This window comes from Diceros bicornis, chromosome 24 (assembly GCF_020826845.1).
Source record: "Diceros bicornis minor isolate mBicDic1 chromosome 24, mDicBic1.mat.cur, whole genome shotgun sequence".
In the NCBI taxonomy this organism is placed as follows: Eukaryota; Metazoa; Chordata; class Mammalia; order Perissodactyla; family Rhinocerotidae; genus Diceros; species Diceros bicornis.
The window spans coordinates 41,907,810-41,921,870 of record NC_080763.1 but is presented as its reverse complement, the minus strand read 5'-3'; the positions used below and the strand labels follow the sequence as shown (position 1 = coordinate 41,921,870).

Genomic DNA, 14,061 nt, shown 5'->3' with positions numbered 1-14,061 from the left:
CCTCTTTTTGCTGAGGAAGACCGGCCCTGAGCTAACATCTGTGCCGATCTTCCTCCACTTTATGTGGGACGCCGCCACAGCATGGCCTGACAAGCGCTGCGTCGGTGCGCGCCCGGGATCCGAACCTGGGCTGCCAGCTGCTGAGCGCGAGCACTTAACCCATACGGCGTGGGGCTGGCCCCTAAAATGATCTAATTAAAACACCTCTGCTTTCTTCTACCTTTCATTGCCACATGAAATTATAAGGCAGTAATTGATTCAGAAAATAATTGTCTTTCAGAAATTTAAATATGGCAGTCGAAAAAAATAATCAAAGGTATTGTTTAACTTAATAAAATTCCTTGAAATGATTTGACATTACTTCCCAGTAGGATTCTCAATAGTGCAAAGAAATAAGGCCAAAAAAAATTGTCAAAGGATTCACTAATACTCAAAGACAAGTTCTATTTAAGCAGTCTGTTTTCAATTTTCAAAGGCTCCGTTGGTAAGGCAAAGGCACATACTCAGAAATCTAGCTTCGGTCCCCTCCAACGCATCCCTTAGTTTATTTCAGGCAGTGAATTTTGCTATTCATTTCTGTTTGCTTCAGAATATAAGTGTTCAGTATGCAAGAAGGGACCCCCAGCAGCGGTTTATGATAATTATGGACTGTGAGTACACAAAGGACCAAGCCCAAGTGCCTTTCTCTGGAGAACTGTGACCTCCTAGAGATACACCCGTGACCTGAGCCATTGATGAGCTCTGGGGAAGCGGACCGTCATTGCTTCTTTAAAATGAATGAACACAGCCCCACTGGGTAGCCTTTAAAACACCACACTGCTGTTGCTGCTTTTTTTTAAGTCTATCTTTCAAATACCAGAAATGTTTACAACGCTAATATTAACCCACATTCACAATTACTAAAACATGGTTTAAAAATAGCTCCAACCAAAGTTTTAAAATAATCCGTGCACAGTATGGACACTATGAAGTGGATACATTTGCAGATGTTTTTCCCACCAACTTTTTATTTTCAAACTCACAGACGAGTTGAAAGACTATTTTAATCATCACCTGCAATCCCACCAACTAGATTCAATAACTCCACAGCACTTTTGAAATATATAAAGTGAGCAAAAAGAATCTATAGCTAGTATGCTCTGTGGTTTAACCACGCTTGTTTCGGCCGCACTGTCAGGGGCTTATGGGAGAAGACCTATGGGTAGGACACGGAGGTGCCTCACTGTGAGATTGTGCAACTTCTCTTGCTGGAATCATTGGAATCACATAATAACAAGCTGGGTCATGTGAGGGAAAAGTGAGCTAACCCGTGTCCTCATGCTGTGAAATTTCATTGTAGGTCCGTGCAGTGGGTTCAAGGATCTTGTTTTATCCAAACACAATCAAGGTCCATGGGCTAGTTTCAGGTAAATATGAAGAGGAAGGATTTTTGGAAGATAAAAAATACCTTCCTAAGGTTAAAGGGGATTGAATGAACTATTCTAATCTTGTAGGAAGTGGATGGGTGGGCATACCAACTGGGAGAGGGGAGAGGAAGGGATGCTTGCTGTTCTGAAGACTCTCTGGTCCCCCAAAGACCACTTCCTCTGCTCCCTCCCAGCGCCTCTCTAGACAGAGGCTGCTGACCCAGGCTGGCCTCTCCTGCATCTGGGGAAAGAACAAGTCCCCTGCCAAGGGCAGGCCTTTCCTGAGCTTGGGCGCTGCGGTGACTGTTCTTAACTCGGTACTGTCTCTACTATAATTCTTGTTCTGTGTGGTCACCTCCCTGGGCATGGGAGAGCCCTGTCAGCACTTCACACTGTCCTGTTACAAGAGGTCCCTGGATAAGACTTTTGGGTCCTTGCTCTATAAGTCTTTGCCAATAAGCATTGTCCAGTGTTTGTCTCCTCCCTTTAGTCTGAATAATAGATGTTCTTGCCTTGCCTCTCCCCTAAGGGCGGTTCCCTGCCCCCAGCGCATTGTTTCTGGCTTTATTCCTCAGGCTTAAAATGTATGCATACACGGCCCTCGCCTGTAGATTCCTAAAAGTCCCAACCCCCACCCCTCAATGTGGCCTTGCCAGATTTCCCTCCACAGGTGTTCTCACAATGGAATGTTGTATCTTGGGGTTTTTTTCTTCTCCCCCAAATGGTGGGAGCCAGGACTCTGCTAGACTCTAAAGCCTGGAGAGTGACCCCGAAATGTGTCCTGGGTAAGGAAGATGCAGTGTTATAGCTCAAAGTATTAATTTATGTTTTTTATATACCTTCCTTTTCCTCTGGGAAATCTCTCTGGGATTCTAAATGCCATTTCCTCATGGCCAAGCCCAGACCAAAGCTGAAACCAGGACTCAGATAATCAGCTGGCTTAAGTGGACACTCAGTGTATGGTACAAAACCATTTTCTCCACCCCCAAAAACTAGATTGGAGTGGCCCGGGGAAAGGAGGTAGACGGGAAACCTGGACTTCAGAGGAAAGCACGGAGGGAGTGGAGTCCTTGAAGATGAGTAGCTGGGAAGGGGACCACTTGAAGGGACAAAAGGGTGGAGTGCCAGAAGACAGAGATGGAGAGGGCAGTCCAGAGCGGAGCCTCAGGGGAAGGCAGTGGGTGGTCCTCAGCGGGTGGGTCTGTGAGGGGCCCACAGAAGCACAACACCAGGAAGGAGCAGCAAGCACAGATGCCATCCCATCAGTCCCCCAGGGCCAGTTTACACCTCTGTCCTTCCCCCCAATCCCCACTTGCCCCAGCCCAACCCTGGAGGATCAGAAACAGCCACCAGCAAGATGGGAGGAGTAAGTAAGAGGAAAGAAACCAAACGTGCTTCAGGGCGCCGCCAGGGGTGAAACTCTACTGGATAAGAGTCCAAGCTATCGCTCACATTGGACTGGTCTATAGACGATCCTAGTACAACCAGTTTGATGGGGGATCTCAACTGTCTAACTATAAAAACGAAATGGTTTTATTTTTCGAATGACTGCTACTGACTGTTTTCCTGCTGGGTAGCAAGCTCCCTTCGAGTTCCCATCTCAGTTCAAAACCCTGTTTGTGATTATTTGATTGGAATGGACTTCTTAAAGCATGAATCAACAAGAGGCTACTTTCTTATTATCTAAAAGTCGCAGTGGGACCTGCCCGAAATTCCATCCAAGGGTGGGGAAAGAATGAGTGCAGAGTTTGAGTTTAAAGTGACACTTTACTGTGATTACTTTGTTCAAAAACCTGGTTTAAATTACCAAGTGACTAAGACTATTTTTCCATTTATTTGTATTTCTTCCTGCATGAATTATGGGTCCATGTTGTTCATTTATTTTTTTTTGTATTTAGGATTTAGTGATTTTCTATTAGTTTGCCTGAGCATTTTATATATTAAGGATATTAACTCTGTCATATTGGTGGCAAATATTTTTTCCTAGTTTTTCTTTTGCCTTTTAATTAATGATATCTGATGCTTATAAAATATTTGTGACTACACATTTGATTTTTTTTTTTTAACTTAGGTAGTTCTTTCCCATGCTATGGTCAGATAGTCACCAAAATGTTAAGGGTGATTTTTTTCCTGGGGGATGAGATTATGAATGAAACTTCTTTGTGGTTGTTATAATTTCTGTACTTTACTTTCCATAGCAAACAAGTAGTCTTTCATAACGAGGAAAAAAAAAAAACACCCCTATTAACAAGACCAGCACAGCCCTGTGCCGTGTGTGCGTTACCTGAGTTCTGCTCCATGCTTTCCCTGATGCTGTCTAAGAGGTCCTGTGCATCTTCCACATTCTCTTCTTCCTCCTCCTCTTCACCTTCCTCTTCTTCTTCCCCTCCAGCCTTAGGTGTGACAATCGCCTCCTACATACCACAGGGATATTCAAATTGGAGGATGCTCTGCACTGATTTGCTACTCACAAATCATCTGGCAAGGGATCCAGGAAAAGCCTGGTACCCAAATACGCAATGCACTCAACGACGGGCGTTGTGCAAAAGTTGTCAGGATGCGAGTATCTACAAAGAACCATGAGAGCCGGGGCCGGCCCCATGGCGTAGCGGTTAAGTGCACACGCTCCGCTGCTGGCGGCCCAGGTTCGGATCCGGGCGCGCACTGACGCACTGCTTGTCAGGCCATGCTGTGGCGGTGTCCAATATAAAGTGGAGGAAGATAGGCACAGATGTTAGCCCAGGGCCAGTCTTCCTCAGCAAAAAGAGGAGGATTGGCATGGATGTTAGCTCAGGGCTGATCTTCCTCACAAAAAAAAAAAGATGGATGAGAGCCTCGAGGGTTTTCTTTCTCTGTTTTAGGAAAATAATCTATTTCTGTGCTAATGCTAGAACTGCTTAAGAATCAACACTTTTCTAGGTATCCGGTAGTATCTTACTTGAAGGAAACACATTTTGTAGAAATCAAGACTTTTAGTGCTCACTTATGGAAATGTAGGTCAGTATCCACCATTCCCAATAAAATGATAAAAAGCAACTAACTGAGGAGAGGAAGGGAAGACAGACCACAGAGGATTTTTAGGGCAATGAAACTACTCCGTATGATACTATAATGGTGGTTACGTGTCATTATATATTTGTCCAAACCCATAGGATGTACAACACCAAGAGTGAACCCTAATGTAAACTACAGACTTTGGGTGATAATGACGTGTCTGTGGGTTCATCAATTGTAACTACAGTCATATGTCACTTAACGACGGGGATACATTCTGAGAAATGCATCATTAGGCGATTTCATCGTTGAGCAAACACCATAGAGTGTACTTACACAAACCTAGACAGTACAGTCTACTACACACCTAGGCTATATGGACCATCGTTGTATAGTTGTATATGTGGCCCATTGTTGACAGAAATGTTGTTAATACCAAGCATGACTGTAATGGCCCACTCTGGTGGGGGATGTTGATAATGGGGGAGTCTGTGTGTGGGAGGGGTAGGGGATGCACGGAAAATCTCTGAACCTTCCTCTCAATTTTGCAGTAAACCTAAAACTGCTCTAAGAAAATAAAATCTTTTTTTTTTTTTAAAAAAAGCGGTTAATAAACAGCCTGATAATACCCTGAGACACATACATTGAGAATTTAAAAAAACCCTCAAAATGTTCCAATTGACAGAGAGAATATGATACATATTTTGAGCAACAGCTGGAGACAAGACTAAATTTCAAGGGCAAGCCGGAAAGATGCTTCCATCTCACAGAGGAAAGCCCTGTGGGATTCTGTTTTCATAACTGGGGCCAACAATAAAATCCAATTAAAATGACAAATCTCTTTGTAGGATGCCGTGCAAAATTATAGGCTTCTTACAAGACGAAGAAAAGCATTTTTCAAATAGAAAAATTCCCAGTAACGTAGTTAACAGTGTTACCAGTTTTGCTATGGCTTCGGAAATGACGTCCTTCAATTTAATGTGGGGCAGTTTGTAGTACTTGGACAATGCCTCGGCAATGCTGGATTTTCCCACAGCAGGAGGCCCGAGAATGCAAATCTTGATGGGCTGAAAGAACAGAATAAAGCTCATGTGGCAAGCTCTGAACCGTCTGCAGCCAGGCAGTGTTTTTTGTGTTGGGGTGTGCTTTTTTGAAAGTCTCCAATCCTGCAGGGTAACTCCCGCTCCTCCATCAAGACTCCAGAGTCACTCCTCCAGGTTTTTAATGAGCATCTACTACGTGCACTGACCCGGGCATGGGGGCATACAAGACTCAAGAAGATGGGCTCAGGAATACCTCCAAAGTACCAAAAAGCAGTACTAGAGCATTACATGCTACCAGTTTCACAGTTATTGTGTTACTTCTGTAAAGATAACAAACGAACCGGAGAATTTTTGGTCCGATATAGAGGGTGCTTAATTTATTGCCTCGTGAATATTGTTTCCAGACTGGACTCAGTCTTCAATTGTACTTTCCTTTTTAACATAGTTAATTTATTCCAGTTTTTAAAAACACTCATTTTAAAAATACCACACTTTCTTCTGCTGAAAAAAATGCTTGAATGTTAAAGAAGCTCGTTCACATTCATAACCAGTGAGTCAATGTTTATTTCTAACAGAAATAAAAATATCAGTAACAAACAGTCATTTCTTTCAAAATGGTCCAAACAGTTGTGAAACTGAGGTCCAGTATTTTGCAAGGCAAATTTTAAAATTTAAAGTTTAAAAAATTAAAAAAAAAATCACGCCGATGAAGAGAACTTCCACTGGCAGAGTGCCATATGCTTAAAGATTATATAATTTCATCCATGAAGTTGGCTATCATATTGTTACTACCATTTGTCAGACGAGGACACCAAGGCTGTGAAGCAAATAGGCAGGGACATTACAGAGGTGGTGAATATGACTGATTAAGGACAGGCATTTTCAGGGTGATGGGAACCCCCAAGATGGCAGGCAGTGGAGGGAGCAGTGTTGGGAAAGCAACTCTGGAGCTGGGTCTGGATGGGCAGGGCTGGGCTCCCAGGTGGGCTTGGTGCATTCACCAAGGCCTGAGGTCCAGCTGTCAACCAAGCAGGTTCACGTGCCTCGTTCCATCCACACACCAAAGGCGGATCTGTCTCCGGGGATAGGCTCACCTTATCCAGGTACAGAACCAAAATGACAGTTGATTCATTTATAATGAGAAGGATGACTGCCACTGAACTCAGAACACTCCAAGTGCACCTGCCCGGGACATTTACCCCCTCAGGGCAGACAGGCATGGAGGGTTGTTGATGAACTTTGATCAGAACAAGGAGAGTTAGATGAATGCACTGTGTAGTGGCATGGGGTCAAGGCGGCTTGATGCATCTTTCTCTGCAGCAGGGACATCTTTGCTTTGCTAAAGGAACTGGGATCGTGGAAGCCCTGTGCTTGAGACTCCATCTTTTTGGATGTCACTGGTGTGGCACTGTCTACATTGCCCTCAGTACTGTTTTCTGTTCTATGCTGCTATGCTGACCAATGCCCCAAGGGATGGATAGACTCTGTTTAATTTTTAGATATGCTTATTCTTTCCTTTTTCCTTCTATCGTGTTCTGTCCAGTCCTGCTAATCAGGAACCATACGGTCTCTTTAAGGTGTCTTGTCTTATCTCCACTCTAGCTGTGGCTTGTTGTATAGTGGCCCCTAGGGGACAACACTAGTCTACCTCTTGAGTTGGGGTGGTGTGTGCCTTAGGGTAGTCTCCCAGGACAGCCACCATGGGTATCTCAGATGCTTAGGGGTCATTCTTTCTTTTGCTAAGTGGTACATCTTCTACTTATTCTTAACAAGGCATGTTTTTCAGGAGAATATGGTTCTTAGGATACAATGGTGACACTGTACTTGCGTGTATGGAGTATTCCCATGCACAATGGTAACTATATTTATGATGGCATCTGTAACTCATATGCTACTCTTCAGTTCTCATGTGTTATCCACTTCCATCTTAGGAATGCTTTCCTGGGGTAAATCCAAAGCTCCGGGAAAGTGTGCATTCACCTGATTTCAGACAGGGGCTATAGAGGCTCTGCAGTTAGGCCATTCTTGTTAAGGTTGCATCCTAGGTAGTTTGAACCCCTGACTAGCTGTGTGACCTTGAAGGCTAAGGTCACATTTTTCTGAGCCTTCCTACCTTGAAAAGTTGTGATTGAGCTTACTATCATATTCAATTTGTGTCAAGCATAACAGTTATTATCTATGTTAACTTTAAAATTTTTAATACAGTCATGTGTCGCTTAACAACAGGGATATGTTCTGAGAAATGCATCATTAGGCGATCTCATTGTTGTGCGAACATCATAGAGTGTACTTACACAAACCTAGATGGCATAGCCCGCTACACACCTAGGCTAGATGGTACTAATCTTATGGGACCACCGTTGTATATGTGGTCCATCATTGACTATGATGTCATTATGTGGCACATGACTGTATTTGATTGACAAGTATTAACATAACATACATGTAGATTGTTAGATCTGGACAAATGGGTCAAATTTGAAAAAGAACTTGAATCTAGAAACTTGGACATTTGAAAACGAAAGTTTTTTCATTGGTGTAATTATACTAAAAGTTTCATTTACTTTGTTTAAATCAGAAGCTTAAACAGGAAAAGGTTATAGTTACCAATAATCCTCTGCTTTGCTTGTACTCTTTGAGGATATTGTTGATATTCTCCACAAATCCTGTTTGGGCAACCCATCGAATGTTAAAATTCTCCTTCACAAAGAACGCTTCCATTCTCAAGTTGACCAGTAAATGGTCAAGACACTGTTGCTAAGAGATAAAGGAATATTAGAGATTTGTCTTTTTTTCCTTCATTTTTACAGTTATAACAGACCAAAATCACTGCAGCTATTAACGAAAAAAAATATATCTTCACAAAACATGAAAGTCAATTAATCCAGCACTAAGCATTGATCGAGCGCCTACTGTGATACGTTGTGACACTACTAAACTCTCCCTATACCTGTTCTGTCATGAGGCGACATCCTGGCTCTGGTCATTAGACATGCAGCTCAAAGAGTGGGAAGATACTGGAAGTCCAAGCATGGATTTCTTTATAAAAAATTTCAATTGTATCTACTTTTTGTGAGGAAGATCAGCCCTGAACTAACATCCGATGCCAATCCTCCTCTTTTTCTTTTTTTTGCCGTGAGGAAGGTTGGCCCTGAGCTAACATCCGTGCCCATCTTCCTCCACTTTATATGGGACGCCGCCACAGTATGGCTTTGACAGGCAGTGCATCAGTGCGCGCCCGGATCCGAACCTGCGAACCCCGGGCCGCTGAAGCTGAGCGCGCGCACTTAACAGCTTGCGCCAACGGGCCGGCCCCTGTGTCTACTTTTTGAATAGTGCAATCTCGTGGTTCAAAATCCAAAAGAACAAAAAGTATAGAGGAAAACGCTCCCTTTGACCCCCATACCACCCACCAGTTCTGCTCCTCAAAGGCAACCAGTGATATCAGTCCTTTCAGAAACATTTGCAAATGCAGTGTCTTGATGTAATTTATTCCTAAAAAGAATTCTATCCGAAAGCAAGCTCGAAGAGCGCACTGCATGTCTAAAACTATTGGTTTTTGTTGTAATGGCATCAGAATCTCAACCTCCTGTTTGAATCTTAGAAAGAGGGCAAAGAGAATAACGCCCAGTGTTTGTATAGCATTTTACATATCAAACAGCTTTCAGATACATTTTCAACCAGGACCTCTGAGGGCTTTTCAGAAAAGAAAACACACTCAGGCTCGCAGAAGAGAAGAGTAAGTTGCTTGAGGGTAGCATGTCTAGTTCTGCAGGAGGAGCTGAAGGTGAACTTGAAGCCAGGTATTCCGACTCCAAATCCCTCAAGAATACATTTAGGAAAACAGCAGAAGAAAAGAATCTCTAATATATACTAACTGTTAAGTCCTTGGTTAGGAAAGCATTTTCTTTGGGTATTTTCTGGATTCTCCCAGGGCCACTATTTTTACTGATGCACTGTTAGAGAAAAAGAGAAAGATTATTGGGTTTACCTGTAAGATTTTAATATAAAACTTCTCAAATGAATGTAGTTTTTATTTTTTATATATATTTTTTTGGTGAGGAAGATCAGCCCTGAGGTAACATCTGATGCCAATGTTCCTCTTTTTTTTTGCTGAGGAAGACTGGCCCTGGGCTAACATCCACGCCCATCTTCCTCTACTTTATATGGAATGCCGCCACAGCATGGCCTGACAAGCAGTGCGTTGGTGCACGCCCGGGATGCACACCTGCGAACCCTGGGCCGCTGTAGTGGAGTGGGCGCACTTAACCACTGCGCCACTGGGCCGGCCCCTGAAATGAATGTAAACATAACTGAATACAAAAGAAAATTTGCAAAGCAGAGAGGAGTGTACTGAGGGTATTCATTGGTTTATTTATTCCACACATATTTAACAATCACTGCTACATGCCAGGGCCTGGAGATGGAGATGAGTAATGCCTGACCCCTGCCCTCTAGGAGCTCCCAGTCTGAAAAGGGAGACAGATGCATGTACACAGACATGTAATGTTTGCAGCTCAGTAAAGGGGATGCTGGGAGTACAGAAGAGAGGCCCCTGCCTGTGCGGGAGGTGGGAAGGAGGCAGGAGGGTGCAGAGGAAGATATCTGAGCTGAATCTTAAAGATGAGTGGGAGTGGCCAGGGGAAGGGCAAGAGAGGGCCGCACTCACAGGGCTAGCTGGGCTAGAAGTGACAGGTGGCTCTAGCCAGGCAGCCCGGACTGGAGAGGGAGCCCTCACAGGGCTAGAGTTCCTGGAAGCCACCAGTAGGTCTGGCAAACCTGACCATATCAATACTGTGGGGGAAAGTTCCACAGACACATTTCAGGATCCCAGTGTGTCTGAGCCCTACAGTGGCCTTTCCTGTTCCCCTCTGTGCATACACTGGAGGAAGGCCGTTTTGGTTGTAATTTCCCAACACATACCCTGCAAATGCAGATAGTGAGTTTGGTTTTAAGGATATTCTGTTTTAGGAGTCCCTGGTCTTGTTAGCAACCCTGATTCCATAACTATAGTTTGGGGAGTAAAACGATTTAAGAAATGCCATCAAGCATGGGTTGAAATGGCTGTACCTTGACAAAGTCTTCCAGGGTATGAACAGACTCGTCCACAGCAACCAGGTAACGAAGCTTTGGCACGTGGTCTATTATGTTTTGTATCACTCTGCAGACCAACAGGGAAAATCATCACCGGAGGGAAAAAGCAAAAGAGCGGTGGTAAAGTGAACTCCCTGAGCAGCACCCCCGTGGGCCAGGCCCGGTCTGTGGTGCTTTAGGAAATTATCTCACTCCGTCTCCAACAAGGTCAGGGTGGGGAGGACGAGCCGCACTCTACAGATGGGGAAGCTGGTCCTGAGTTAAGTGACATTTCTTGGGCGGAAGAGTTATTGGGAAAATAGAAGGACCAGGATTTGAAGCCAGATCGATCTGGCTCCGGATTCGTCTAGTATACACCAAGAAAACCTGACCTCCGACAGGACTTCAGTTTGTCGACACAAATAATCCATAATCAATCTATAATCAAAATTGAGGCGAGTTTATTATGAGCCAGATCTGAGGACCAGCCTGGGGCCTTCCTTCCCCAAGGAACAAAGCGCACCAAAGAAGTAGGGTGGACAGAGTGGTTATATACTGTCTTGGAACAAAGAGCACACATCACATGTGACAGGAATGTCCCTTTTACAATAGTCACGAGATTGCTTTGCTGGCAGAGCAGATCAGTGAACACAGCAGGTCAGTGGTCACAAGGTGAGTGGTCACAAGGTGAGCACAGCAGGTCAGTAATTAATCCATAGTTTAGGGAGAGATGCTTATCTTAAAGGAAGTGCTGATATGGGGGAGGTTATATCCCTATCTTTAGGGGCATCATTCTTGTCTTTGGGATATAGTAAATGTTTAAAGCAGATGTACAATGCATGCTCAACAGGCCACGTCAGGCCCTTTCGGAAAAACAGGGTCAGACCCAATTAGTTTTAAAACAGATGGCTTCCTCATATACTCCAGTATATCCTGTTGCTTGTCATTTATTTATCAAGTTTATGAAGTCTGTCCACCCAGAGGCTCATTTAAGTCTCACAACAGTGCTTTGGGATAGGTGTTTCACAAAGTAAGACGCAGATTCAGAGAAGCTGTGGCTCTCTTAAAGGACTGGTACAGGGACTGGGCCTGAGATTTCCTACTGTGGATTAATAACGATTGCCAACATTTCTGAGTGCTTAACTCTGTGTGGGGACTGTGCTAAGGGCTTTGCAGGTGTTACCCTATTAAATCGTCACAACCACTCTATCAGGTAGGTACTGTTATTACAAATAAGAAAATCAGACACAGAGAGGTTAAGCAACTTTCCCAAATTCACACAGGTAGCAAGAGGCAGAGCAGGGATTTGAATACAAATTAAAGAATTCCAAAGAGAAACAGTAGTGAACGGAAGTCTATCACGATGACTCGACTTGCCCTCCATTTTAGCTTCCCTTTCAGCAAAAGGAAAATAAACAAATGCACACATCTAAATGTCCATTTCTCATTTATTTCATATTAATTTCTCAGAACACTTCATCTTTTAGCTTCTTTCTTTGTTAAATATTTGACAATCTTCAAAGAAACCTGTAGGAAAAAATGCTACTGAAAGGGGCCCTGAGTCCTTCTGTTATGGGAAGAACTGAACTCTCTAATTTGTCTGTTTGGAGATAAGACGTTAAGGACCAGTGCTAAGGTTTTTTTGTTTTTGTTTTTGTTTTTGCTGAGGAAGATTCGCCCCGAGCTAACATCTGTGCCAATCTTCCTCTATTTTGTATGTGGGTGGCTGCCACAGCACGGCCGCTGACAAGTGGTGTAGGTCCGTGCCCAGGATCTGAATCTGGGCCGCTGAAGCAGAGCGTGCCGAACTTAACTGCTAGGCCATGGTGCTGGCCCCCTGAGCATTTTGTTTTAATAATGTGAAAGATTTTTTCACATCTTTAAAAACTGATGACATAATTATGTAAAATCTCTGCAGAAAAGAAGGGTGCATTTCAGTCCCCCATGTCTGCTATAAATGTTGGCTGGAGCAGATCTAGGTTTTCTGTGGAGTTTGAAGCTTATACAATTCAGGGGATCCTTCTTTAAGAAAAATAAAAAAAATTAAGTTTAGGGTCTTGGAAGAGACCCATGCAGGGGAAGAGGCCTGAAGTTTAAGCCTCATTGCTTCCCAGTAAATCTGTAAATCCGCCTGGGATTGTGACTAATTTACTAGTGACCATGGATGAGAGGAAGTAATCTAGAAACCAGAATCTCAGGGAAGGGAAGTGCTGACAGTGCTCCCTCCCAGGGGATGAGCCGAGGGGGTGGTAGAATAAAGCCCCTGGAACCCGAGATGCAGAGCTGGTGACCACAAATAAAGTGAACCATCTCTTTGACCTAGTGTTTGAGTCAGCGGCTGCAAAGAAGGAGAAAGGGTCTCTGGACCTGTCTGGAGCATAGAGTTGGGATACTCTGTGAGTGCGGAAAACGTGTTAACTTTACCTACAACTGCCAAAAAAATGCTTCAGATTTAGAGTTAGCTCTCTCCTTTCTGGAATTTAAGTTGGTGGGCTGGACATATCAATCTCATCTAGGACAGAGGAATAAGAAACTAGGTCCCCGAATGCACGTAACAAATTCTTTCTCTTCCAAAATTGGGAGACATGCTCTTCTGCTGATTAAGTTTCTAAAAGATGAACCGGAACTTGTCATCAGAAGCGTGAAGCTTTTAGATGGTGGACACTATTTCATCAGATGCAAAGTGGAGATAATAACAGTACCTTCTGCACAGGGTGGTTGTGAAGAATAAATACAATAATACATGTAAGGGTCTCAGCACTTGGAAAGTGCTTGATAAATGTTCACTTATAAACAAACACATTAATCGATTAATTCTAGGAAAGTCACATCTCTGGGAGAATGCTTACCCTGCTAGATCAAGAACATGAATTGCTGGAATTACATTTGTTCCATCACCAAAAACTGGTAATGCAGGGACCTCGCCCAACCAAGCCATCTAAAAGAAAAAAAAGCAAAGGCATATTTTCCCCGGTTATATGTGTGTGACTATTATAGCTCACATCTAGGGTCATAGATCTATTTATCTGACAAAGTAATTGCCTCTGGGGGGTGCTTTATAAATCAGTCCTGATGACATTTCGTTGCCCATCAAATCCTATTAAGAGAAATAAAGTGTAACTTTAGGACTGAAACACTTCTCAAGAAATCTATAACCTCATCAGCTATCTTTAGGCATCATTTGCATGTTATCTATATAGAGAGAAAATGCTTTCATATGCATGATGTCCTTAATTCTCAGAAAAACCAGAATTAAATTAAGTTTTAAAATTACCCCCACTGGCAGGGGGTAATTCTCATCAGTTTATAGATGAAACGCTTAGTAGATAAAGTATCCCACAGAAGGTTACATTTCTGATGAGTCCCTGAGTCTGGATTTGACCTCTGGTCTTCAGAGTCCAGATCCTTCGCTTTTCCTTTCACTAAGTATCTCAGTAAATAAATAGACAGTGTGGATACTGTTTAACTGTTATGTACTAGATTATTTAAATTGCTTTTAAAGAGTGAAAGAGGTAGGGGTGGGGGCCACAGCAGACCACTGAATC

At 43.4% G+C, this 14,061-nt stretch overlaps 1 protein-coding gene across 1 annotated transcript in view; it reads right to left on the bottom strand.

Annotated features, from left to right (window-relative positions):
• Positions 1–14,061, bottom strand: part of AK7 (adenylate kinase 7) — a 57,770-nt gene that overhangs the window by 13,053 nt on the left and 30,656 nt on the right. Inside the window, exons 7-12 of the mRNA XM_058567654.1 lie at positions 13,366–13,454; positions 10,514–10,604; positions 9,322–9,399; positions 8,051–8,200; positions 5,339–5,467; positions 3,691–3,820 (exon numbers count right to left, since the gene is read on the bottom strand). Coding sequence (XP_058423637.1) covers positions 3,691–3,820; positions 5,339–5,467; positions 8,051–8,200; positions 9,322–9,399; positions 10,514–10,604; positions 13,366–13,454 — 667 coding nt within the window. The remainder of the gene's footprint in view (positions 1–3,690; positions 3,821–5,338; positions 5,468–8,050; positions 8,201–9,321; positions 9,400–10,513; positions 10,605–13,365; positions 13,455–14,061) is intronic.